General features: G+C 37.4%; 1 protein-coding gene across 10 annotated transcripts in view; it reads right to left on the reverse strand.

Moving 5' to 3' along the window:
- The window catches only part of CTNND2 (catenin delta 2), a 613,278-nt gene that overhangs the window by 58,664 nt on the left and 527,705 nt on the right, over window positions 1-26,909 (reverse strand). For all 10 annotated transcript variants that reach the window (XM_048938460.1, XM_048938457.1, XM_048938459.1 and 7 more), the window contains 3 exons: window positions 23,393-23,578; window positions 13,978-14,151; window positions 4,292-4,442 (listed from right to left, as the gene is read on the reverse strand). In XM_048938460.1, the coding sequence (XP_048794417.1) occupies window positions 4,292-4,442; window positions 13,978-14,151; window positions 23,393-23,578 (511 nt within the window). The remainder of the gene's footprint in view (window positions 1-4,291; window positions 4,443-13,977; window positions 14,152-23,392; window positions 23,579-26,909) is intronic.

Here is a 26,909-nt window from a genome sequence, read left to right on the forward strand (position 1 = left end):
TGCTGAAAGCAAATCTTTCCAAATATGAATCAATATCACAGTTTGAAATAACAAGTCTGACCCTGCTTTGAGTACTAAGCTGGGCAAGATGACCTCCTGAGGTTCCTTGTAACCTGAATTGTGCACCGAGTCTAACAATATTTTACCATCTTTCAGAATTCTGTATCCTGATTCTACTTAGTGGGAAAATACTGGTGGTAGGCAGATGGTTGGACTGAATGATCTTGAGGTCTTTTCCAACCTTGGTGATTCTATGATCCTATGATTCATTACAGTTGTAAATACCTGACAGACATTCCAAACTCTCTCACGTTTAGCAATAAATCTTTGAAACAAACACCAGCTACTTCAAACACTCAAATACATATATGTTGCCCATGAGATGCTAAAACATACATTCAGTGTCAATTTATGCATTCCCTAACTTTTTCTCTCTCTCAGCAGTGGCTGGGCAATAGTAGAGCTTGAGATCCACTTTACCATGTTAGATAAACCACTTTCTGGGTGTTTCTCTCTCTGTTAGGGAGTCTAATATTTAGACACCTAGCAAGATTAAGCAGACTATAACAAGCTGAGCAACAATTCAATGGACATGCTATCTCAAAACTATTGTTACCAGGAGATGAGCAGTGAATTGAGAATGATTCATTCCTGACATCCTGAAACAAGAATAGTTATTCAAAAATACCCCTTCTTTAAAGACCCTGTTTCGGGGCTTGCTTCAAAACTTTGTGAAAACCTGAAATTTTACCTTTAACTTCACTTATTTGAATCACGCTTTTGCAGCAATATTCACAAAAAGGATGCCTTAAGTATTGCAGATCTTTAATTTGTCCACTCTCTGCCTTAAATCTAGAGCCCTGAATAGACACGTGGCTTCTCTACGTATTGTAAGCAAAGAGTTACATAAGGATGCATCTTATGCATGTGCCAATGGGTCAATGAAAATCATTAGTGCAACTGTCCTACCTTTTCAAGGATAAGTGGCCAAAATACCTCCAAAACCATCTTTTGTTTAACTACAAAACTACATTCCAAGTGGCCACAGAAAATGTGTGAGTGGTGCTCTTGAAACAGTGCTGCAGTGTTTTCTCTCAACCACCAATGGCTCAGAATAACATTAGAAACCACTGTCAGGACAAGAGCAAACCGACAGAAAGACCTGAAGCACAACACTTTGTATCAACAGTGCTCAACAAGCAATAGCAGCTGCCAACTGTTCTCACAGCTCAGCTCCACATCCCTCAGCTGTGGCACTGCCAGAAAAGAGACAACACTGATAGATCTTCCCAATGGTGTTCTTTTGGGAAATGATAGAGAAGGGGTACTGTTTTGTAAAGACAAAGGTCCTCAAAAGTGAGCAGAAAATGAACACAACTTGCGTGTCACCTGGAACGTAACTGGGCAGTTATGTCCAAGGATAGAGAATCAAGAGCTGTATAACCAAGTGTCAATACAAAAAACAAACAAACAAACAAACCAACCAACCAAAACAGGCCAAATTTACTATGTCTTTGTCTCAGTGGGGTCTAATTTCAGTGAGGAAAAAGATCGATTTCCCCTCTACCTCAGCCTCCAACTAGACTACACATGGCACAATGAAGGTGATATTAAGGACAAAGATCACACCCTAAATGAAACCCAGGAAGAACTCACTGAAGAAAATGTTATATGGTGATGGCTCAGAAAAATTTTGAGAGGCTTGGCACCAAACTTTATCAATATAAACACACTTAATCGATCTGTGACAAAACCAAAATAGATCAGCAAATTTGACAAAGTCTAGAAAGAAATTTCTGGTTATTTCAAAATGACAGTCTTTTCATTTGCTTTGTGGTTTGCTACAGGTGAGTCTGGATTTTAGCAAGCTTTCTGCTATATTTGCCAGATGCCACAACACTGATTCATGGGCTGCTTGGCAACAGCAGCAAAGAAATATCTCATTCTATGGCGCATTTCAGTACAAATTTCTCAGCTGGGAATGGGAGAACAGCATCACTGAAAAGGAAACTGTAAAATGAATCTCCAAGATGCATTTAAAAAATGCAGTTCTACTTATGCAATCTTTACTACCTATACAGATGGACAATTCACCTTTAAGAAAAGTTATCTGAAGGGGAAAAGGCCAATTTATGAGGCAGTTTGTCATTACAAGAATCTGACAAACTGAAACTTCAAAGAGGCAAGATAAACAGGATGCTGACTGTACTTAGAAAGGCACTCATGTAATGAACACCAACAAGCCTCTTTTGAGTCCTCTTAGAAGATCTCTCAGAACACGTTGAATTTTAATATTCACAAAAATAGACAACCTATGACAAGTTGAAATCCTTGACAACTGCAGATGTTCGTAATTTCTGCAAATGAGATGTATGATGTGACCTACTAGCTGTAAAAAATTCACAAGAGAAATAATGACCATTATTACTGTTTCTTCAACGTTCGATGACATAAGACAAAGAAATGAGCATGTAAACGTCACAGCTGAAATGGTTCAGGATTCATGGTCAAACCTTCCCTATCATATTGGCATGTCTGTACCTTGCTTTGGAGTTATAAATTACAACTTCCCAGAATTATTCCACAAATAATTTAAATTTAAGCAACACTGTGCTCATTACCAGCTGATAGATAAATAAATCTATTGTCAACAGAATCTTTCCACCTTTTCAAAATTCATCTTTGTTTATATCACACATTCTCTGATAATTACATAAAACATTAAAATTTGGAGGCTATGCAATCTTATCCATAATTTGACAAGCATTTTGTATGGCATATCACATTAAAAGATAGCTCTAATTTTTGCACACTTAGCCTTACATTCCTAATAAAATTTGCATAGCTAAGAAGGAAATAAAACTTTCACAGAATCACAGAATTGTAGGGGTTGGAAGGGACCTCTAGAGATCATCGAGAGCAACCCCCAACCCCTTCAATTAGAAGGACTAAAATGCTGAATTACAAAGACTATAACATGCTGAAGACTGAAAGTGAAGGTTGGAACATGAGATAAAATGAAAAGATAATCAGTTATTCATTCAGGTCAGATGGCCTGACAAATTTGCTTCAGCAGCAATTTCTACTCTAAGATTCTGAGAAAACAACAGAAAAAACCCACTAAGAACACACGTGCAGCATCCTGAAGCAACTTCCTGAAGACTGAACATAATACAGCAAACTTGAATTTCATGTCTTTTTTGCCAACTATCATGTGAGCAAAAGCTGAATGATCAGGTTGGTCTTGCATGCAAAGCATCAACTTGAGTTCAGTTCCTGGGTACCCCAGCAGGTTTATACTACTCATCATTCACTACCTGTTTGCTTTACCACATTTTGTCAGTGAAGTTCTCACTATTTTGTGCAAGAAGTGAGGGGAGACTGCCTTGCATTAACAAGCACTGCTCTTACGAAGCACTGAATACAAATAATAAAGCATTATGATCAAAGTATTTATCTGGGGAATTCTGTAATTAAGGGCAAAGTATTACAGTATGCAGTAATGATAACAAATGAACTACCTAGCACAAATGAAGAACAATGTGCACTGAAGGTACAGAGGAAGTAGAAATAATTTTTGTCATGATTGTTAAACTAATTTAAAACAAAAAAAACAGACATTTTTTCAAACACAGAACATGAAAATAAAGTTTAAATGATTCACAGCATTTTTATGAATTATAGCTAAAAAAAAGCAAAACAAATTGAAAAACCACCATAAAACAAAAAATACAACAGAAAACCTAAAAAGTTTGCTTACCATACCATCAGAATTCAGAACGAACAATGATTTAGATAACACTGTTTTCTCCCTTATCTGCACATATTTGAAAATTATGCATCTCCAAGCTCTGCTGCTGGACCTACTAATATGTCCAGTAAATTCCTGAGACCATCTTTTAGGTTTATGATTTGACACTTCATAATCTCCAATATCACTTCTAATAGAGAACCTGAGGATCAGAGGTGGCTGCTCTGTCATATCCTTGATCTGGAAGACGCAAGTGCCACTGTCAGCCTATGAATAAAGCACTAAAGTAGAACAAAGCCATCACTTTTCTGCTGGAGATTACAGTATGACAAATCATAAAATGCTGCATGATGTTTAATTAATTTAACAGTTCCTTGCAATATAGTACTAAGCCGTCACATAAAATGTGAACATAAAGCATTAGAGAAAGAATTAAAGAAATTATGTTAGAAATGTGAAAATAATCTTTCATCGTGCTTATCCTGCTGTAAGCAAGAAGAAAACCAAACACAAAATACAGATAGTTGGGAAAGAACATACCTATTAACTCCTTATTTCTGACATCTAAGGCCATGTTTCGTAAAGCTGTAGCAACTGCACATACCACCCGGTCATTGTCTATTCGAAGCAGTTCTACCAGGATTGGCAGTCCTTTTTCTTTGCGGACAGCAGCACGGATATACACTGACCACTGTAAAGACACATGGAGAGCGTGGTGAAGAAAGTGAAAAACCCATTAAAGACAGTAAAGCATCTGAGGTTACAGGGCAAGGAGTAAAAGAAACATGTAAACTCAAAGGAGAGGAAATAATTGCATTTATGATGCTAAGCAACCACTTGATTTGGAAATCAGCACTCATTTTTTTTTTTATGGTGGCAGGGAAATTAATTGATGAATTAACTTGAATCCTGGTGCACCTGGTTACATTTTACAGCCTAAGTTCCGACTTAGGCTTTGCATCAACATTTGATATACAACGTTCCATAGCATTTTTTCTCTGCTAAAACCACAAAATTATATTATAATATATACTACAAAATATGTTCAAGAAGTCTAAGAATTTCTTTGTTATAATTGTAAAATCAAATATTATAAAAACATGATAATGCTTTTAAAATTTCTCTTACGATTGCTAACTCATTCAGAAAGAAAAATGAGACTGTTATACATCTGATTTTGGCACCTGTAGTGGCCCCTAGCAGGAGTCAGTAATTCACATACCAGCTGACTCAAGCAGGAGAGGGTCTGTGCAGCGCACACACTGCTTCTCTACTAGTTGTAGCAGAGGAGCCTGTAGGTATCTCCCAGCTGGCACCTGGATGACAACACTGGCACAGCCAAGTCTTTATCCTGAAGTGAAGCAGCACTTTCTTCCATGAATACTCTTTTTTGTTTAACAGCAGAAACGATGAACAGAATTCTTATTTCTAAGAGCTCTAAATGCCCTAAAGATAGGGCACTTAAATAAAGAGAGGTGAAGGTAAAGTTCTGGAACCCCTAGGACTTTGAAATATTTCAAATATTTTAGAAACTAAGACGATAAGCCCAAACATTTTCAGATCATGGTTCCCTTGTTTTTTGACAAAACTTTAACGAACAGTTATATCACACTTCAAAGAACAGTCAGATCACAACAGTGATCCTCCAGAAACAGTAAGAGCAAAAACAAATTCCATGACATAAAGCATTAGAAAAAGGAAAGCACACTTATTGCCACCATGCATATGACCTCTACTTAGCATAGCTGAGGTGCTCACTTTAGAAAGCAAGCATCTGTTTATACTGTTACAGACAGGTGCCCTGAGCAGCAAGAGGTCAGAACACATTCTACAGTAACACCAATAGAAATAAACAGGCAATGGCTGCTATCCTGTAATGTTTAGAGCACAAATTCATTTTTTGTTATATGACTCAGAGGAAAGTGGGAAAAAGGAAGACAAATCAGCATTCAGAGAGTATTACTTTATCATCTTTCTTCTGTAGTAAAGATGCACAGCAAAAACTAGCTGGCTGGACTTTGCTGTAGACCAAAGTGATAATGGTTGCAATAAGCTTTTTAGTCAGGTACATGGGATGTGGAGCTCAGCATCACTGAGCACAATAATGTAATATGTCTGAAATGTAGACGTGCCACCATTTACTGCAATGAAGTGAAGAACAGCTCTAAGGTGAAAGATAAACAGTAGCAGGATTCTTGGCTGATTGTACCCTCTGCTTCTCTGGTGCCTTCTGTACAACCAGCATATAGGATCACTGGATACAAAACAACTAATTCATAAAGATCAGTAATTTTAACTGAAAGTATCTGCTGAAAAAAAAATAATACTTTCCTGAAACTTGATTGTAATGGGATATTAAAGACGCACTGAAAACCCCAAAGTAATTTTTTGAGCTTCTTTTTTAATAACCACATATATACCTCCCAGTTACGTGTGCTGTCACCTGCAGCTGGGTGCACCCAGTACATCCCAGATGTAGAGCTATATGGATTATACAGGGAATCAGTAGGAGTGGTCTGTGGGTGGTTTTTCTTTTTTATATACTCCAAACCAGAGAGTATCCAAAATGATTTTATTGATTATTCACTGTATTACAAAACCCTTCAGAATAAAACCTCCAAGAACAGTTTTCCTTTGCATTTTTCATTTAACTGTAAAGGGAAAACACAAGCACTTGTTTTTCAAAACTCAGTATTACAACAGACTTCTTGTTTGTAGCATTTTTGTCATATATTGCAAAAGGCTAAAAGCAGCAAGCTGAGTTACAAAATACATTAACAAATGTGTTTTTTAACCCAGGAGAGAACGAGAGACAATACAGGAGAAACAGTGAAATAAATCAAGCGTGAAAAAAAGAAAATGCACACCCTCCTTTCTGAATAATTGACACATAAGTCTTCAGTATCTGTAATGTACTAATTAATTTGATAATAGTCAATTATACAACTTTAAAGTTCTCACATGGAGAAAAACCCAGATATGTTTTACAGATGGACATATGCACACATAAATAAAACAATGTGTGAGACAGGGAAAAGTATGCGTGAAACCTCTCATCTCCCCTGCACATTCCTTTTTCCCCCCAGCTCTCTTCTGAAACTGGAAAAGAGCAGTGAGAATGCCATCTGCTTTGGAGAAGTTCAGAGGCTCCTCTTTGTGAATTGCTATCATTTCAGCTGGGTTTCAAGTCAGGCACCTTAGGCAGAAAGACAGAAATGCCTATTAATTGTTTCAACAGTCTCCTGAGAACTTTCCTTTCTGCAAGTGCTAAGAACTGTCTCTGTCTCTTTCCTAAAACTGCCAATTAGGACAAGTCTCTGCAAGCAATTATGCTGTGCTCTGTTTCAGGAAGACTCAAATTGAGATGCCTCAAAATTGCTATTTTATTCTCTCAGAGAATGGAAAAATTGATTCACTCCTGCATATACTCATCATTCTTTTGTTTGCCTAAAGCCATCATGAAACATTCCTGCGTTTCCACTTTGCAGGTCAATTGCTAATATGAGCTCAGTGAAGTAGAAAAGAAAGAGATGAAAAATCATAAGAAAAAAGAGACAAAGGGTTTGTTGCCTACTGGTGAATGAGGCACTCTGCCAATATACTTAATCATCCTGTTACTCCACAAATCAGTGGCAGTGTCAATGGGCAAATAATGGTTCAATCTGTACAGAGAAATGACTCCTATGGGAAGAGTGTGCACTTCAGAGTGAATAAGGAAACAAATAAGCAAAAATCATTATTGCATCAGGTTGCAGCTAAATTATCAAACATGGGAGCCACAATCTGTGCAGGAATAGTATTCACAGATAATTGAATTCAGAGGGCATAACTACTACACAGCACCTTAAAGACATCTAGAGCATCTCTACGTCCACTTTCATTAGTAGTTTTATTTATTTTTGTCATGGTAATTAAGAAGAAAAATACAACAATCTGGTAAATGATTTTTTACGTTTGTCACTGTTATTATAGAAGACCATTTCTAGAGCTGCACATCCACAGAGATTAACTACATTAGGCTGAAACTTAACAAAAGAATAAAAAGATAAGTTTGATCCAGATGAATTAAGAAAAAAAAGTATTTAACAAGTTAACTCCTTTAAGCATTGCATACAGTTTTCTATATTCTCCAATGGATCACCAACATAGGAGGACAAACCAAAAATGAAGAAACGCTCACCAAAGAATGAAAAATGAGCAAAACAAACAAAACATCACCCAAGAAATACTAATAATTGAATAGCCTTGATATTTACATGCATTCACTTTCCTGCCACAGAAATCAGTGTTACTTGATTATCTCCAGAATATTTCAATCGTATACTTCATTTTCAACTAGCATTTGCATTGTACAATGCAAATTCAGCACTATGATGCTATGACTCTGTAGAGATAACAAATGTAAAGGGGAGGTAGAAACTACAACAGGAAAGACAATTCAGGGCAGCAAGTATGACAGGGCAGGCTAAACTACCAATAGAACCAAGCAGATTAGAGAGAGGACAGGTTTGCTAGGTGGTATTAACCCATTAATTTCTTTCTGCACTGCAATCTTAGTCAAGCTCCAAGAGAAAGGAAAAATGAGGTAGATAAACACTTCAAAATAAACAAAATATTAAAATGCTGTGAACAGAGGATAACTTAAGCTTTTGAGGAAAGTTCAGAAGGAACTGCCCATTGCATCCTGTCATCCTTGGTTCTGCAGTACAAGTATGTAATCTGTACTGAAATGATCTGAGAGCCATTATAACGACTTTTCTAAGCACTGGAAACACTGTCCAAGCCTATCATTATAAATGAAAGGCTTTAAGACAAAAGTGGTGTACCTCATATAGTACAGTAATTTACTGTACTTGTATTACTGTACTGTGTCCCTATTCATCAAACTGACCACCAAGCTGATCAGCTCATGATGTCTGTGATACAGCTGTTTCCAGCAGCAGGTTTCCCCAATATCATCTAGACCTTTGAATACTGTCCTCCTCCCTACAGAGCTAATACGTTTCTCTGTGCTAACTGCTGCAGCCTCATACGTGCGGGGTACCATCTAGGTTAAGAATGTCTGCTAGATTAGTGCACTGATTCTTCCAAAAGGTGCCTCCAGGGATTTGCTGATGAATTACAACAAGTGGTGTTCTCCACTCTACCACAAAAGAATTCATAATAGAAATATTTTGAAGAAAAGAAACTAAGGTCTTTTCACTGAAATCCAGAAAACATCCTCCTCAAACAGCCTGATGAAACTCTAAAGGAATAACATGACTAATTATTTGCATCAGAAAAGCCTGGCAGGGAACTCACAATATGGCCCAGCCTGATAAGAAAAGATTGATAACCTAGATGTCTGCTACTTTAGACAATAATTATTCACTATCTGCAAGAGTTTGGAAGGCAAGGCACTCCAAACATCTTTCTTTTTACTCTTTGAAGTAGTAGCAGTGAGTTTCTGACTGCGTTAGTCCCTTTTATGTTTGCAGTTCCTTTATGTAATAACTTATTAGAGCTCTTACTCCCATGGGACTTAAGATTTCTTCAGAATGGAATTAAGAAAATAAATGTAGTTGCTTGCCTAAAGAATGAAGGCTGGTATCTCATCTAGCTGTCTTAAGGGATTAGACCAGTGACCCAGAAACACCCATTCACATGGATATTGTACCAACTGGTGGTCAAAGGCAGGTGCATTCCATTGTCTGCCCAAAAAACATCACTATTCCCTGCTTTGTATGGTAAAACAGGACAGGGGAAGGAAAAGAGGCAGAAAAGAACCAACTGAGGAATGCTTTAGCCTTACGCTCTTTCAAGACTTACACAGAGCATCACTTGTTCCTGGTTTTGCAGAGTGCAAGAGACTAACAGACATTCAGGCAAATGGAGTCTGCCATCCCACCACTAAAGCTGACACAGCAAGTTTGTAAAGCCTGCAAAGCAGCTGAGAATGAAGGCCAGGCAGATGGCAGGGATTGACCATGGCTCAGATTAGGCATGCTACCTATTCTAATGTAAGAGCTTATGTTGCCAACAGGTATGCTATGGATCTTGTTTCTTAGCTTTTAAAGATAAGCATTACTTATATAAATTATGGTGGCATTTTAAAACAAAGCAGTAATATGAATGACTGAAAGAGTTTTTTAGAGTTTAGCAAAACCAAGCACATTATGCTCCTGGTGGCAATGTTGTTTTTAACTCCATGCAACAGATAACATTGCAGGAGATGTTCAAAGCAAAAGAAATGTGACTGGTAGACAAATTGACAACAGCCTAAATTCAGCTGTCACATACATAACAGACAAACACAGAAATACACAGATATCTCAATATTTCCCTTTTTTCAGTGAGGGGAACTTTGTTCAGAAAGGACATAATGTCAAAAAGCCAAGGTTAAGTATTAAACTATTTTAACTTCTCAAATGTTCAGCAGATTTAATGTATTGATAGCCTATTGACCAAGGTGAAAACTAAAGAGAACTTGCCACTTCTATTCCCACCATCCCAGGAAAAGAACAGATGCCAGACAATATATATAAAAAAAAAATAACTACAGATTTCTTTTACAAGACAGGTCTTGTAACATGGTATCTCATAATTTCTGATATCCAAGGTACTAAAATAATGATATGAGGTTGAAAACAATTCTTAATGAGCAGAAAAGTTCCTTCTGGACAGAGCAGACAGTCTTCTTATTTCTATTTGTGCCTTCTCCAGAAACTTGACAAGCTAGCAGAGCTCCCAGTTAAAGTGGAGGTAAGTAAAGTCTTCACCGCATCCAAAGGCATGCCTCAAACCTGATTTGCTCAAGGAAAACTATAATAAAGTTTGATGAGAAACACACTTGCTTTGGTCTTTCTGTCCTTTCCATAAGCAACCTTAAGTATATAACCTATTAAGTATAACTGAAAATGTATGAAGTATAATTAGTCTATTTTTGGAAAAAAATGTATTTAAGAGTAGAAATTAAAGAAAGCAAAACTAAAACCAATGGCTTTTTTTTTTTTTTGGTGTTGCTTCTTCTGCCTGCAGGAAGTTTAGGGTATGGGGAAAATAACATGGATGTGAATCAATGGGAGAGAATGCTCTGGAAAGCAACAAGTACCCTCAACAGAAATCCACTATTATTAACATCCAATTATTCATGTAGTTTTCCATGAAAGAAACAGGTTTGTGTCCTTCAGATTCCAGCACTAGTGTCCTTCCTACATAGTAGAGTCCCAGTGCAGTAGTGAGATGAGGGAACTTCCATACTCACAGCCTCTATTCTAAAATGAATCCTTCTTTCTGTATACTATCAATCTATTTTTCAGAACCAAAATATATGTAAAAAAATCAAGATAGATATTTTCCATTCCAAATTAAGGTTTTGCACTGAAAATACCCTTCCTCATACCTAAGGTCAAAAACATTTTATTGGCAAACTTACATTTGGGCTGGTTAGTTGCTATTTTCTTTATTCATTTTCTTCATGCTTATTTTCTTTATTCATTACAGAGTGTTTGGGTTCTAAGTATATACTGCATCAATCATTAAAAAATATGAAGTTTTTTTTTTTTTTTCTACAAACTGGTAATATGCACAGGCTTTCAGGCAATAAGACTTTGGTCCAAAATGTTTTATATTTACACAGGAAAAATAGTGCAGAAGTACATTTATTTTCCACACTTTTTTTTGCCCAGTGTTTGGCTTTAGGAGGAATTCCTGTAAGTGAAACAGTGTTCAGGATGTCCTATAGAGTAAGATTGATTATGTACCTTTGTCAACTTTATGCCTATGTATCAGTGAAAAACTATCTTCCCTGCTATTAATCCTTAAACCTATGCTGCTTTCCTCTTGCATCTGAAATTTGAAAGAAGTAGTCTAGGGGAATTAGACACACATCATCTGTTCATTCCAGTGACAGACATTTATCTAAATTCCTTAGGCAATTTTATTTTTTAAATTACTCCAGGCTTCTTTTTATCTTCCCACTTTCCTCTCATAATTGCATTGGTTAAGCACTGCCTATTGAAAGTGTTACCTCTTTGTTACTGAAGATTTTGTCAGTTTTATACCAGTGGAACCAGAAGGGCAGAAAAGCCAGAAAAGAGTCATACAAGTATATGAAACATGCATATATATATACACACACACATTATTATTATTATTATTTTACAGATGAGACTATCTTCAGAAGTATTTAAACACGCCTGGTGTACCAGTTACTTCATATATTGTAGTATTCTTCTAGTGTTATAATAATGCTGCTTAGAAAAAGAAAATACAGCACTGGAATTGCTGTTATTATTAATTGAAGCATTACCTACTTTAACAAGGCTTGCTCTATTCCTCTTTTTGCTTTATCATAAAGTACTTCCTGAAAGATTAAAACAAAATAATTTCCTATTCATTATACAATTACAATTTCTTGTAAGAACTCAAAAAATGAAAATCTCCCTTAGGAATAACCTCTTATTTTAAGAGCCTGCTATCTTTTATTTCAGTCATTTTCTATCCAGAAGACTGTAGCAGTGGAAAAGAGAGGTCAAAAGGTGGAAACATCAATGCTCATGTAATCCCCAAAGAGGATTACTCCCCTCCCAAAAATGGCTGGTATGACACGTGAAATTAAGGATATTCATTTTATGCCTGCACATTACTTGTAATAGTATTGGCAAATCTTTAGAAAAATAGAGCAAAAAGAGAATAACTGAGCTTTTCCCATGGTATCAGCATAGATGGTATTAAAGTTCAAATCAGTTTTTCTAACACATCACTTGCCAAACAGCTCTGTGGAACTCTTTTTTCGTCTCTGGTCCCCTGTATATATCTGCCAATTAAGGGATGACAGATACAGATTTATTAGAAATAGGAGAGGGCACTGCTTCAATTTTTGCACTCCTTTTAGTTCTGGCAAATACGCATACATTCCTCCCTCATTTGGACCAGGGATACACCCATCCCCAGACGAATAAAAGACATTTACTGCGTTTCTGTGCCAGGATTATGAAATCATCTGGTGTAGTCTATGATACAAAAATAATAATATTGGTTTTCAGGCAAAGTTTTCATAGCACTTTGTAGGACAAAATCACTGCACAGAGACTTTGTTGCCTGCTCCATTATGTCACTGAAAGCAATAGTCAAACTTATAAAAAAGTTTGGTGGAACACCACCAAAAATCACATCTCTTAGAATCTGCTGAGTGTGCTAACTCAACGGTCAATAAAATTTTATGGAAAAAAGTCACTCACTGGCCTCAGGGCTAGTATTTCAAAATTAATTCTTACTGAAACTGGTACTTAAATACCTAGCACATATGAATGAGTGAATGATGAAAACGAAAAATGACTCCTTCTGAGACCTAGCTTTGATAACTGCAGACCCCCATACATGTGAGTTTTCATAGTAAATGTGAAAAATTCCAACAGAAAGTAAAATCAATACATTACTTTTATTCAACAGGGTTAGATAGTCAGCACTTCCAGCCAGTCAAATCGCTTCATTGCCAGGAAAGGGATGAAGAAATTGCCATAAAAGTAAATCAGGCTCACCAACTCTCACATTTTAGTGATTTATTCTAAACCCAGGAATATTCTCAAAATCTAATAAATGAATATATTTTTTTTTTCCTCAATACACTGTAAATAATTGGAAAGGGAAAACTTGATCTTTTGACTGCAGTTCCAAGCTGGGCTTAGCTGGAATATGGCATATCGACTGAGCATTTTCCCTGCCCGTTGTACACGTTTAATCATTACTGATGTATTTTAATCATTTTTATTTTTTTTTTTAATAGATGGCAAGATTACTTGTGTTGGCGTTACACGGTTTATATTTTGCTATGCTCTTGTCTAGTTTCAAAGACAAGTTTCTAAGAGACAAAATGTAAACCAGTTTCTGCAGTGACAATGCAAAATGGTTTCATTTTACTGTCACTGGTGATATTTTGACTCATTTCCATAGCTACATGTCCACAGATTCATAAAGATGCTGCTTCTTGTCATTTGGATATCGGTTTTCAACATGCATTTTTCATTCTTGACCAACAAAATTTTCACTGCTGTATGACAACTTTTCCCACGATTATCAATTCAGAGGACTTAAAATGCTATTGGAAACCTTACTACAGATAGCTCTGTGAAAATAGAGAGGCATTCCAATAGAAGGAGAATTTAGACACAGTTGTAGCACCAATTTGATGTCATCCATGAGGAGTTCTCAATGAAAAGACAGGCATACCAGGTCAGTATTCTTACCTTCCAACTCCCAGCAGCCAAATTCTGCAGTGCCCCTGCTGCTCCCTCCAGCGTGTCTGGATTTGAGCACTCAGAAAGAAGTGTGAGGTAGGGTTTGACTATTGAAGGGTGCCACAGCATCTGGATTCCTTTGGGTGGTTCTGCACAGTCTGGGAGAGGTCCTACTCCATCCCACTGTTGGAAAACACAAGACAGACTGTCAGCAAGGATCAGTGAAATACTGAGAGTTGTCTCAGCTGACCCTGTGTGTGCATGTAGGTAAGAAGTCACTCTTTACAGCATATCAACCTGATTATTTACAGAGAAACCAAACTCCACCAAGTTTCCTACACAACAGCTAGGTGACATAATGAAAACCTTCAGTGCATGTATTCCTTTGGTTAGGAATAAAAACCAACTGAATAAAAACATACATTCAGAATTAAAAACTAGAACTTGCACAGGAAAAGATCTGAAGTTCCCTGCAATTTTTCTTTTCATGAAAGGGAAAGTCAACAAGAACCACCACTATGGAAACCTAAATCATTCAGTAACATAAGCATTCAATCCCTTAACAAGTCCTAGAGCCCGACTGCAGTGCACATAATACCAGCCATACAACTTCTGACCTCCCACTGCAGGCATCCTCAAGCAGCCAGCCCACTGCTGGCAACCTTCAGGTTCAGATTCTGATCTGTTTGGTAGAATCACTTCTCATATACCACTCTTCCCACCAATACATGGAAATAACTACAGTGATATCCAAAACAGGCAGTAATGAAGCCTGGACAACAGGGTGGATATTACATAAAGAGCCACACCTATTGATAGGTGTGAACAAACTATTCCACGAGAACAGTGATTTGTCTTTCTCCTGAAATGCACAGAACTTCCATGTAGGCATGAAACATCTTAAAAGAGGGAAATTCAAAGACCACTCTTACTTTCAAAAAACAAAAATTAATTTCTGTAATACATTTTTAATGATATTTTAAATATGTTATTTTTATCTACATATGCTGTACATTTCGTATTGTGCTTTGCCCTAGTTTGTATAGATAAAGGGATTTAGAAAAATCACAGCCTTAATACCTTTGCTAAAACCAGTCCTTGAATCTTCAGCACAGTCTTTTTTCAAAACCTCTGAGGCCTACAGATTTCATGATATGGCACATAACAGTTTTAAATACCTTGAGTTAGAACTTACTGTGATTATGCAGATATGTATTGTAACATTAAATACCTACTAGACATGCAAAGACAGCACATGGCAAATTAATTCCTTGTTTAGACCTGTAACTATCAATTTTCCTGGATTATTTAATCAGTTATGACTCAAAGCAACAACAATAATTACATTGAGAAAGACACAGATTCTCATTTTCAGAACATCACTACAGTTTTATTTAAGGTAACTTTAGACCTAAAGGACAGTGAAGCCTTATCCAATACCCTCTATAACACCTTAATCAAATGTAATCAAAGTTTTGATTGATTATTACTACTGAGTATCAGAAGTACTTTTTTTTTTTTTTTTAATTGAAGTAGAACAAACACCAAAAAAGAAAAGGTAGTGGGATCACTTTATCATGGCCTTCCAGTACTTGAAGGGACATATAAACAAGAGGGGAAAAAACTGTTTACATGAGTTGATAGTGACAGGACAAGGGGAAATGGTTTTGAGTTCACACAGGGGAGGTTTAGGTTACATATCAGGAGGAAGTTTTTCACACAGAGGGTGGTGGCACACTGGAACAGGTTGCCCAAGGAGGCTGTGGATGCCCCATCCCTGGAGGCATTCAAGGCCAGGCTGGATGTGGCTCTGGGCAGCCTGGTCTGGTGGTTGGCAACCCTGCACATAGCAGGGGGGTTGAAACTAGATGAACATTGTGGTCCTTTTCAACCCAGGCCATTCTATGACTCTATGACTGTTTAATACCAGAAAGTTGCTCAGATATAAGACTTACTACAGCAGATACATGCTACCAGAGTTTAAGAGACCTCGCATAGCAACATCACAGAAACAAGATGAAAATCGCCTTTTAAAGAAAAAATCCCTTTAAAAGATGATGTTACAGGACTTGGATTTTTTTTTTTTTCTTAAATACATTTCTGCCATTAAACCACTAGGTTGATTTCACTGTATGTGATTCAGTTCTCCTTTTTTCTACATACAAATAATCACCACCCTTGCCAGAAGTGTCCTTTCACCTACCCATAAAAATACATTACAATCTGGTTCTTATTTTAACTCTTGGAATTTATTCATTTGCACTGTCATAATTTTTTGGCAAACAAGTGAAAAATCTGCCTTACAGGTCAAATCCAACTTCACACCATGTTTGGGCCTTCTACCTCAGTAAGACCCTTTATGATCAACTTGTGATGTCCAACAACACAACTTGAGATCTTTATTCCTCCAATTCTGATTTGCACATGTCATGGAAGCATTACACAATTGAACAATGCCTGCAGAGTGTATTCATTACACTCTTTCAGGAACAATATACTTATGTATCAAATGCATTAGGTCTACCCAATATATTTTTGTGCACAAGAGATGTAACTTTTTAAAAAAACTCAAATACTTACAGTCACATAATCCCATGGACTGCTGAAAATTTAGAGAAAATTAACTGACATAAATAGAGCTGTACTGGTACATGTAGAGCACCAGGAATCATAATTGCACAGAAATTAATATTTGATGTGGCTTTGCCATTCTACCCAGTAATGACAAAACACTTCTAAAAACGTGTGACAAATTATCACCTTTGCCTGCCATTCTTGCTGCTATCTTTTGGTACATGATGATTATCTTAATTCATCACTAACTAAGGGAGTTTTCTCCTGTCTGTGGGAAACCTTTTTCTCAACACCACAATGCCTCAGAGCCATGGCGAGGGCTGAAAAGTTCGGTGCCACGTGTGCAGTGAGGAAGCAGTAAACACAATGATGTTGCAAAGCCTCTTGTATGACTCTTCAGAGTAGAAGTTTGTGACCAGAGCAGCTGCATGGCATGCTGAAATGCAAGCCATGCATGGCAGATGTGCTGGGCCTCAGGCAGCTTTAAGGTCACACAAAAAGGTGCTCCTGTAGCCAGTTCCTGGTCCTTGCTGGGACAAGAGGGTACAAACAACTATGACTTCTCATGCACCTCCTATCTTCACACCTTAGCTCTTCACTCCTGCACAGGGGATCTCAGCTGAATCCTCAATGAAAGGCTTTTTTTGCTTTTGCCTTCTTCCTTGCAGAAGAGACCAGTGCTTGCAGCCCTACAGCCCAATTGCTGCATGGTATGCAGGGTTAATACAGGTCAGAAACAAAGCTACTGCAAAGACTTTTTCAATCCTCACCCATTTATTCTGTATTCCATAAATAAAAACATCAAATGCCTGAACCAAAACAAGGTGATTTCCTCCAAATTGTATCACAATACATTTTCTCAAACGATGGGTAAGACATGGCAGAAGCTGCTTTGTAGCTCACCTTGCTCAGTATTAATGAGCTGAGGCAGTGTGCTAAACGACTCTACCCAGTGAATTACTTGAACAGTCACTGTGTTGTTGCAGACCAACAGGAATGATCAATAAGGTCTATTTGAGATAGGCTGTGGATGTGGTATGAACCTCTGAAAAAGAGAACACCTGTACTCAATTACTCTTCCAAGCTTATTCTAAGGAGAAAGCAAGTCATAAACAAGTATTCCTTGCAGGCTTTCCTGCTTCAGCTGAAATTGCCCACATATATTGCGACTGAAGCTGACAAACTGTTTGTTATGTGGGTGAGATACAAATCTCTCATTTCCTGAAAATATTGCAAAGAAAGGATGAAGGTAAAGGAATAAAAAGCTGAATATGAAGATCTTTAAGAACAACATACTTAGGAAAGTGAGAGTACTCTAAAAAAAGCTGTCAAAGTTTTCATATTACTAAGGAACTTTGAGAGAAGAAAAAAAATCTTACTGAGGTGTTCCTCAACACCCTGCAACAGACAATCACCTTCTTCCTCATTTTCATAAAAGCAAACCAGTGTTTATAGTGAAATCGTACTGAATACCAGGAAAAGGCTCAACTCAGTTGATGCAATTACAATCTTTGGCATCTAACTACATCTTCTCTTCACTGGTCTCCATAGAGAGCTGAAACTAGTGGGCTTTGCACTATATTTCACAAATTGACAAATCCAAAAATCACATTTAATGGCCCTGCAAGTTTTGACTTTGAAAACAATTTGGTCATACATGATATTGAGTGATCCCCATGGCTTTATGTGCATGCAAAGAATTTAGAAACAGAAGTGGTGAAAGGAAGTATTCAAAATAGATTTCTTGCTAAACAGCACCTGGCATAACCACCTCATGAAAGACAAGGAAATAACAAGTGAAAATACATTTCTGAAGCACAATATACAAGCAATAGAGGTTTTCATCCCCCAAATTGGCTCCAGTTATTAGTGAAAAAAACAGGAACTGCTGCCTATTTTCTGTTTCTGTGCTTTATAATCTGGTATTCAACAGTACAGTATTGAAACATGGTTGGCAGAACAGTGGCCTCACCATATGAAAAGGCATTATTTCAGATTTATTCTTTATTCTTTTTGAAATATTATCATCTTAAACCTGAAATTTCACCTGGCTTCTTCAATCAGCAAAGATACCTTACAATAGAAAGTTAAATGGCAACTTTACTGCTATAGAAGGATTTACAGCCCATTTACCTAGCATACTAAAGATGTGTGCCAGTCAATTCATAATGCTATATAACTTGAAGTGTTGCTGTTATATCTTAAGGCTCCTGACAGAAGGTGAAAGAGAAGGGCAGGCTCATTTCACAAGTGCCACTTCCAATCAAAAGGCAGCTCTAGGGCTAGATTCTGGGCTGACGAGTGCTCACAGATGAGGAATTTGAGAAGAGCACGAAGCCAAGAGGTAAACCTGTTTCTTCTTTGTGAGGAAAGGAAAATAAATGAAACAATGACACATGTGCACATAATGGGCTGCATAACAAGAACTAAAATAAGGACTAATGACAACTCCCTGGCCCTTTTACTGAAATTGGATAACATACCCAATTTTCTTAACTGCTTTCTGTCATAATTCTTGTTTCTCACACAGCTTAAAGAGCAAGCCTCTTGGCAAAACAGTGAGAATAATAAAAGCAGTAACAAAGCTTCCAGAGGTAGAGAAATTCTGTTTGGAAAGTGGCAGGACACGAGGCAGAGACACTGATGTGCCTACTATGCTCAGGTCTGGGAGGCAGCCCTCTATAGCTGGGGAGCTTTGTGGGGTGAGAACTCAACCAGTTAACAGCTGACCATAAAGAACGTACAATTATGGCAGAACAAACTGCAGCTCTCAGTATTTCAGTCAAATACAGACAAGTACATATCACAACTCCTGAAGCCTCCACTGAAGTTTTGCTTCTATTTTTTTTTTTTATTTTTAAACATTGATACTATGTTGTGCATGGCTTTTAGTGCAAGTATTTAGAAGGTCTGAGCTTTTTCTGGAGTTAAACTTCCATGACAAAGTGACATATAATTTAGAGAAACTGCAGTAATTGTCTCCTATATTACGAAACAAAGAAATTAACTTTTCTTTCTTCACAAGTGAGAAGCAACCTCATCATTAAAGGAGGTTTCCCCTTGTTTTATGGTTTAAGAAACAAAGCTCCCTACGTGTGCATAGGATTAATTTCTCTTAAAACAGAAAACTAGAACTTCAACCACATGCTACATATAAAATTATAAGTTCAATACTATTGCCCAATTTCAGTACTCCCACTACTATAACTTCTTAGATAATTTGTATACTTCAACTTAAAATTAATGATCACCCTACATAAGTCCACATTGGTCACTTTAGAGAGAATTTGTGAAAATATACTCTTGAGAAAGTAACTGAAGAACCAAAGTAGTATACTGTTACAGGAAAATCCCACAATTGCATTCATTACAATCTGAACATTTTTCCCACATTATGAAGTGAACTTAATCTTTTAAGAGAGACAGTTTCATTACACAAACTGCTGCCAGAAAAGAAAGATACTATACCGATATCAGCACATGTTCTCCGGAGACATAAAACGTAGCAGGCTGCAGAACTGGACATGACTTCCCTGTACTGCAGCATCACGATGCTTAGGGCCATCCCTGGAGGTGTTTAAAGCCAAGCTAGATGCGGCCTTGGGCAATCCAATCAAGCACTTGATCTACTGGCTGGCAACCCTGCCTGTGGCAGGGGGTTGGAACTTGATCCTTGGGGTCCCTTCCAACCCAAGCCATTCTGTGATTTTATGATGCAGTGTGCCTATGTTCTGCACTTCTTCTAACATGACTGACTAAAGTCTGAAGAACACAAAAGGAAGCACAAATACAAAAATCCCACTGGTTTTTAAACACTGAACTTTTTTTTTTGTATCTGTAAATAACCAATACCATGGAGCTTAAAAGAAGATACTTCCGTGTATGCCATGAACATCTCAGGCATTAAAAAATGCACTCCCAGCCTATACAACCTACTAAAATTCATCTGATGCTCGATCTAGAAGCATCTGGGTAAGCAGTTATTTTTATATCCATCTTTTTCTCAAATTTCTTCCCAAGGATTTCAACTTCAGTGTCATGCTTTAAGCGTTTCAGGTATTTTCGATTATCATATCCTACGAAGACTCCATTGTTCATTTATAGGTAAAACAGTGTCCATTGCCAGCATGCTCTTCAGAACTATATTATGACATATTTAAGAGGATAAAAGCTTCTCTGCTGAGGCACTTAAAGAAATGAGCACTCTAAATACAGCATCCCAAGAAGAGCAGGAGATCTGTTCTGATGGATAGAATGAGCAGCAGGTAACAGCTTAAGCATTGAAATTGAAAAGAGATTATAAAAGGCATTATCTGAAAAACATTAAGTCTTGCAAAAAAACCTGTCAGATTACTGCAAAAGAAAATGTTCGTGCGTAAAGCACAGTGCATCAGTCAGCATGCTGGGTGACAACGTATCATCAAAGGACACCTGAAAAATATTCTCCTGGAAGCTGCAGAAAGAGTAAATAAGTTTGATTTGGATGGGGTGAATTCTGCCTATACTGAGAAACACAAAACAATCCAGTTGTAGAAGGTTCTTGCAAGGCAAAAATAACCTCTACAACACACAGGAATACCTCTTTCTCTATACACATACAAACCCAGGAAATCCAGTCAACCAGGCTGTGACCGAGCGTAGAAAAGAACAACCTGGATTTCCATTCAGTCTTAATTTTTAGTAGTAAAGAATGTATCTGGATCCTGAAAAACTGTTCAGATGAAAAGGAGATGAAAGAAAAAAATATTAGAAATATTATTCTAATGTATCTAAGGTAAAGTGGTCCTGAGCAACACAAAGTTAGTTTTAGAAAGGGGAATTAATTTCCTTACTGCAGGAAATCCTAGTGAATGTAAGCCCGAGAAGACGTGCACAATTTTATTATTACTATTATTTTGATATACTAAACTATTCAATTTGACAAACACAAGCAGATCAGCAGATGCTTCTTCTATGCTGCATACTGATAATGAATGATCAAAGAAACAGGCAAAGTGTACCTAAAGGAAGGCAAAAGCTGGTACATTGTAAAGGAAATCAACCAAAAGGCCTAGAGGAGAAGGAAGATAAGTTCTAAGGAATCTTTAAAATAGAATGAAGTCTAATAACAATGATGAAACAAAAGTAGCCCAAGATCCAGAAATTATGAAAAGAACGGGGAAGATGTAAAAGATGAGAAAGAAACGTAGAGGGAAAATCTTCCTAAATAGAGCATCGGGAAGGAAAGGGCAATTACAGAAGAACACATTAATATCCAGACATGATATTTTTGTTTTGGCTCTTTTGATAACCACAAGTACAGTGTGAGAACTGTTAAAGTAGGAAAAGGGACGATGACTGCTTCATGGGAAAAGGGGAAGTGGCCATAAACTGGAACATAGGAAGTTCTGCACCAATATGCAAAAGAACTTCTTCATGGTGAGTGATGGAGCGCTGGAACAGGCTGCCCAGGGAGGACATGGAGTCTCCTTCCATGGAGACAGCAAGATCCACCTGGATGCCTACCTGTGCAGCCTGCTGTAGGGGGTCTGCTTTGGCAGGGAGAAGTGGACTCAATCTCTGGAGGGCCCTTCCAACTCTGACAATTACCACTTTCTAACCCCACTGTAGCCTAACACTGGAATCCCAACAAAAAGTCATAATAAATCAAGCTATCTGATGACTACAGTGTTTGACAACAAGAGCAGGTGAAATTAAGTCTTACCAGTCACTAGAGCTTACTAGTCACAAGAAATTGAATCTTAGCTTATATTACTCTAACTCTCCCATATTAATAGATGCTGCCTTTATGAACTGAGTATTTTCACTAATAGTTTACATCACTTACCCAAATACCTTGCCTGCCTAACTGCTTACTCAAATGAATATAGCCTTTAAATAGTCTGAAAGAGAAATACGTGGTAATGGAAAGAACTAAATTTGTTAAAAGAAGCACCCGTAGCTGGAAGAAGTCCTTGAGCCAGTAACCATTCTCAATGCTACTCTGGGTGTTTACTGATACAACACAGCGTGTAATATTATTAGCAGTTTAGCCAGAAAGAGAAAGTAATGAAATAAACACAATTTTACATAAATGCACAGTAACATGACAGAAAGCACAGCAATGACAGCAGAGTAGCAAGGCTACAGACTATAGCAAGTGAGGACTTGCTCAAATGCAACAGCCACAAAAATAAAGGAAAGAAGCTACTTACCTTCAGAAGGCCTCAGGTAGGCAGGGATCTCCAGCAAGTTACCCTTGCCTCCGCTGCCAACCGTTAAATGAGGTCTGGGAAGGGGTGGATCCACCCCTTCTGGTCACTCAGGTGCATTGTATGCAGCTGAGTTCCCCTGGGTTGGCCTTGCCTTCCCACCAGGTGCTCAATCACTGGGTTAAGCTGTGACTTAGCATTTCTGCTACATGAATCTAAAACAAAAGCCCCTCAGGTAACTTAAGAAAATTATCAGGACTGTAATTTCCAATCTTTGGAAACAACTTTAATTACACAAAAACATGTGTGTTTTCTTCACATTCACTCACACAGCTTAATTTAGTTCTATGCAGTTTTCTCTTAAAATGCAGAAGCAGAATATGAAACTAATTCTGAAACAAATACACATATATAAATTGGTCAAGCACTGAACCAAGATACCCAGCCAAGTGGTGGAGTCCCCATCCTTAGAGATGTTCATGAGATGTGTGGATATGGCACTAGGGGACATGGGTCAGTGATGGGTCTCAGTAAGTAACAGTTATGCACATTATGTCCCATGTGCTTAATGTGCATTAATTACATCTCATGATACAATAATGATATTCATGATGGGCACTCTAATTACTTGCAATACAACTGCCAGTGTCTTTCATTACCTGATCTTGTGATTTCTTTTTCTTCTTCTTCTTCCCCCAGCATCCTGAACTCTCTGCATCTTTTCCATTGGCATCACCACAGAGTAATCCATCAAGTTCATCTGTTCCCATCTGCTGTCCCTGAGATGTTTCTGCAGCTAGCCTGTATGAGAGGTTCCTCAAAATGCACACACAGTTTTCAACGGTCTGAAAAGTGTAAAAAAAAACCCAAACAACAAACAAAAGAAAAACAGAAGTTGAAATACTTCCTTTCTCATTCTGTATACAAAGAAGATGCAATATAATTGATCTTTCCAGATACATTTTCCCAGTACAATACTTATCTGCTCATTTATGAGTACTCCCTTGGTAACTATTGCTTAAGAGATTTAGAAAATCTGGCAAGGTATCACACACTCTTTTATGGGGGAAAAAAAGCCAACACAACAACAAACCAACAACAAAAAAAAAAAACAAAAAACAGTCTGGGCAGTATTTTTCCATGGGATTTTTATTGTCATTCTGAACTTCAAACTGGAGAAAATGACATGAAATGAAAGTGACAATGGTTTTGTGCGTGCGTTGGTTTTAAACCAGAAATAACACTTATTTCTGCCATCATATCTATGGTAATTGTCAGAAGAAATGGCTTCCAAGTTCTGTTTCAGAAGTATTTGTAGCATGAACAGGCTATGTTTCTGGAGGCTAAAAAGCAAGACTATGAATTTCAGTGATCTTGATATTTTTACTTTTAGCTTTTAGCTAGGCTGCAAATAATTGGTGGACAGCTTTTCTCTCCTATGTATTTGTCCTCTAAATAGATTGGGTCTTCCGTAAAAGACGTTGCAGGGAATTCTGAAGCAGACTTAGACCCAGTGGAAGAAAATGATGGCAGTGATAATTCAGCATAATTTCTGCAAGTCTAAAAGAAGTTCAGTTTTAGACTTGTTTGAATCCTATTCATTTAGTTGGTTTGATTTGGTTTTGCTATCTGCTTCAAGAATAATCTGCACTTAATTTTATGAAGGCATGGTTAAGAAAAAGTCATTATCTGTCTATATCTATTTCAACTGTTCCTAATGTTCTATGAAGACAGAAGCTACATTCCAGCTCTGCTGCTCCACTAACCCAGAACAGAGTGAGTATGAGGTTTCAGCTCTATCCTACTCTGCCATATTCACCAGCCAGGCAAGCAGATGGAGCTGCAGTTACTTCCATGAATTGAATGAGCTTATGCCCTGTAATATTTGGCACAGTTTTTTAGACAGCAAAGAGAAGGTATTAAACATCTAGACAGGATTTTTTTTTTAAGGAATGAAACTTCAAATTAAACTTGCACTGATTTGAAATCTCCAGCCAAACATACAAACACATACATAAAAATATACAGAAAAATGCAAAAACTTCTAATGCTTCTTTCCTACCTGAAAGCTATGACCTTGTAGTGACCACAATATTTTTTTAAGTTTACTACCTTAAACTTATCCTTAACAGTTCCACATTTTAATTTTATTGACTTGTGCTAATAATTACTTCTGTACAACTGCAACTTGCTTAAGTTGCAGCTTTGTGTTGATTAAAGTTTGACATTTTATTGCCCCTTTGTATGGATATCAATTTTCACACTTTAAATTCTCATTCTGTAAAAAAACCCACAATTTTAACTGAGTCTACTACAAGGACAACATTACCTTGCAGTAGAAAGTGATAATGCCTCAAATGCAACTGACACCTTTGCCATTTGGATGAACTCATACAAGACAAGAAGTAGGTTTTATTCTTTCTGATTTGTAGCTCTGAACTTTCAAGGGACCTCACGTTCCTCTTTCCTACAGATATTTCTAACATTTCATCATGAATGGCCACTAGATTAAAAAGTGATTTAGAGGCAGTTATTCAAATATTGGGTTTAATTAAAATCACTTTCAGCTTTGGGAAAAGGATGCAAGACCTATGGCTACAATATGATGTTTTGCATTTAGCTGCACAAGTGCTTTATGCCACCATAGTTAAAATCCAGCTTGACAGGAGGTTAAAACTACTCAGGCAGGGAGAATAATTCTTCTCTCATGTCCTCATTTTTTCCTCTATATCACAGCCTACAGATTTTACAAAGTCGTAATAGCTACAAATGAGAGCATAAACGGAATATTTTATATTAGTGATAAGAGGCAAAACAGAACTTTCTGTGCTCCTTATTTAACCCTTTTAATAGTATAACAATCTTGAAATCAGCCCAGTCATCTACAAAGAAAGAGCAGCAGCGAAGCTGTGAGAAAGGCAACAATCTACTTCCTCCACTTCAGTCTACCTCCTGGTCTGCTCCACTGAAGCTCCCTGCCTTCTCCTTTCTTGCAGCCAAGCTGAATCAGGCAGGTTTGACACAATTCATGATTCAGCATTCCCAAAGCTAATGAAGCTAAAAACACCCCTGTGTTTCTGAGCTACACTGTGGGAAGTGAGATGAAGGGGTGGGAGGCAGCTTGTGGCTTCTGGATTTGCTGTGGACCCTGATGCAAGCATGGTGAGTGCCTTGTGGGTTGGCCTCTTTTGGTTATTACTTCACTAAATGTTTATTAATGGAAAGGTGATCCTAGACCTCTGAATTGCTGCGGGCTTTAGTTATTTTGCCACTAAACCTGCACTGCATGCTACAAACTTTTCATTATTCCTCCTTCCCTACCATGAAAGTATCAGCATTTTTTATGTTTGGTTTAGTTCATGACCAGAAAATTTGCAAATCTTCAATTTGCAAGCCATCAGAGGTCCAGGGACAACTCCATGGAAGATCGTTCAAAAATCCATAGCCAGTTTTAAGATGTCGCTACACTGAAGGCTTTTCTTATGGAATTTTTAAAGGTTGGCAAATTGACCAAGATTGTTGGAAGCGCTTTAGCACAATACACTGAACACAGGTCATTGAGGCTAGCCCTTTTTTTCTTCTGTGGAGTACTTAAATGTATTTGATGTACTACAACTCTTCAGCTTGTAAGTCCTTGAATTCCTTTTAATTAAACAGTGCTGTCCACCTTTGAAGAGTCCTGTCTGTACCCTAGTGCTTTCAGAGAAGTGATGCTGACATAAAAATACATCTTAAAAGTTACTGAAAGCATTCATTGATCCTCCTCAAAGAAGATGTCACACTGCTAGCACTGTGAAACTGCTTATTAATTGCCCACTTGTTTTTTGTTTGTTTGTCTTGTAAGCCTACCACACTGTTATTAGTTCTGTCTCACACTGGATACCAAAAATCAATTTTAAGGGAAGCCTGGCAGAGTGGTGTAAGGAATTTTACATGGAATATGACATATTTGCTCTTCTTAAAGTAGTTATTATATTTTCTCTGATAACAATCAAAGTGAGAGGAATGTATGCTTACCTTGACACATTACACAGCTAGACACAAACCCAATATTTAGCACACATAAATGTACAGCTCAAGAGAAGGAAAAGAAAATGATGCTTTAAACTACTATTTGATAAGGCATCCCTTGGGACACACTTTTTTAAAAGCTATTGCTTTATAGTCCTGAGGTAC

Source organism: Lagopus muta, chromosome 3 (genome assembly GCF_023343835.1).
Source record: "Lagopus muta isolate bLagMut1 chromosome 3, bLagMut1 primary, whole genome shotgun sequence".
In the NCBI taxonomy this organism is placed as follows: domain Eukaryota; kingdom Metazoa; phylum Chordata; class Aves; order Galliformes; family Phasianidae; genus Lagopus; species Lagopus muta.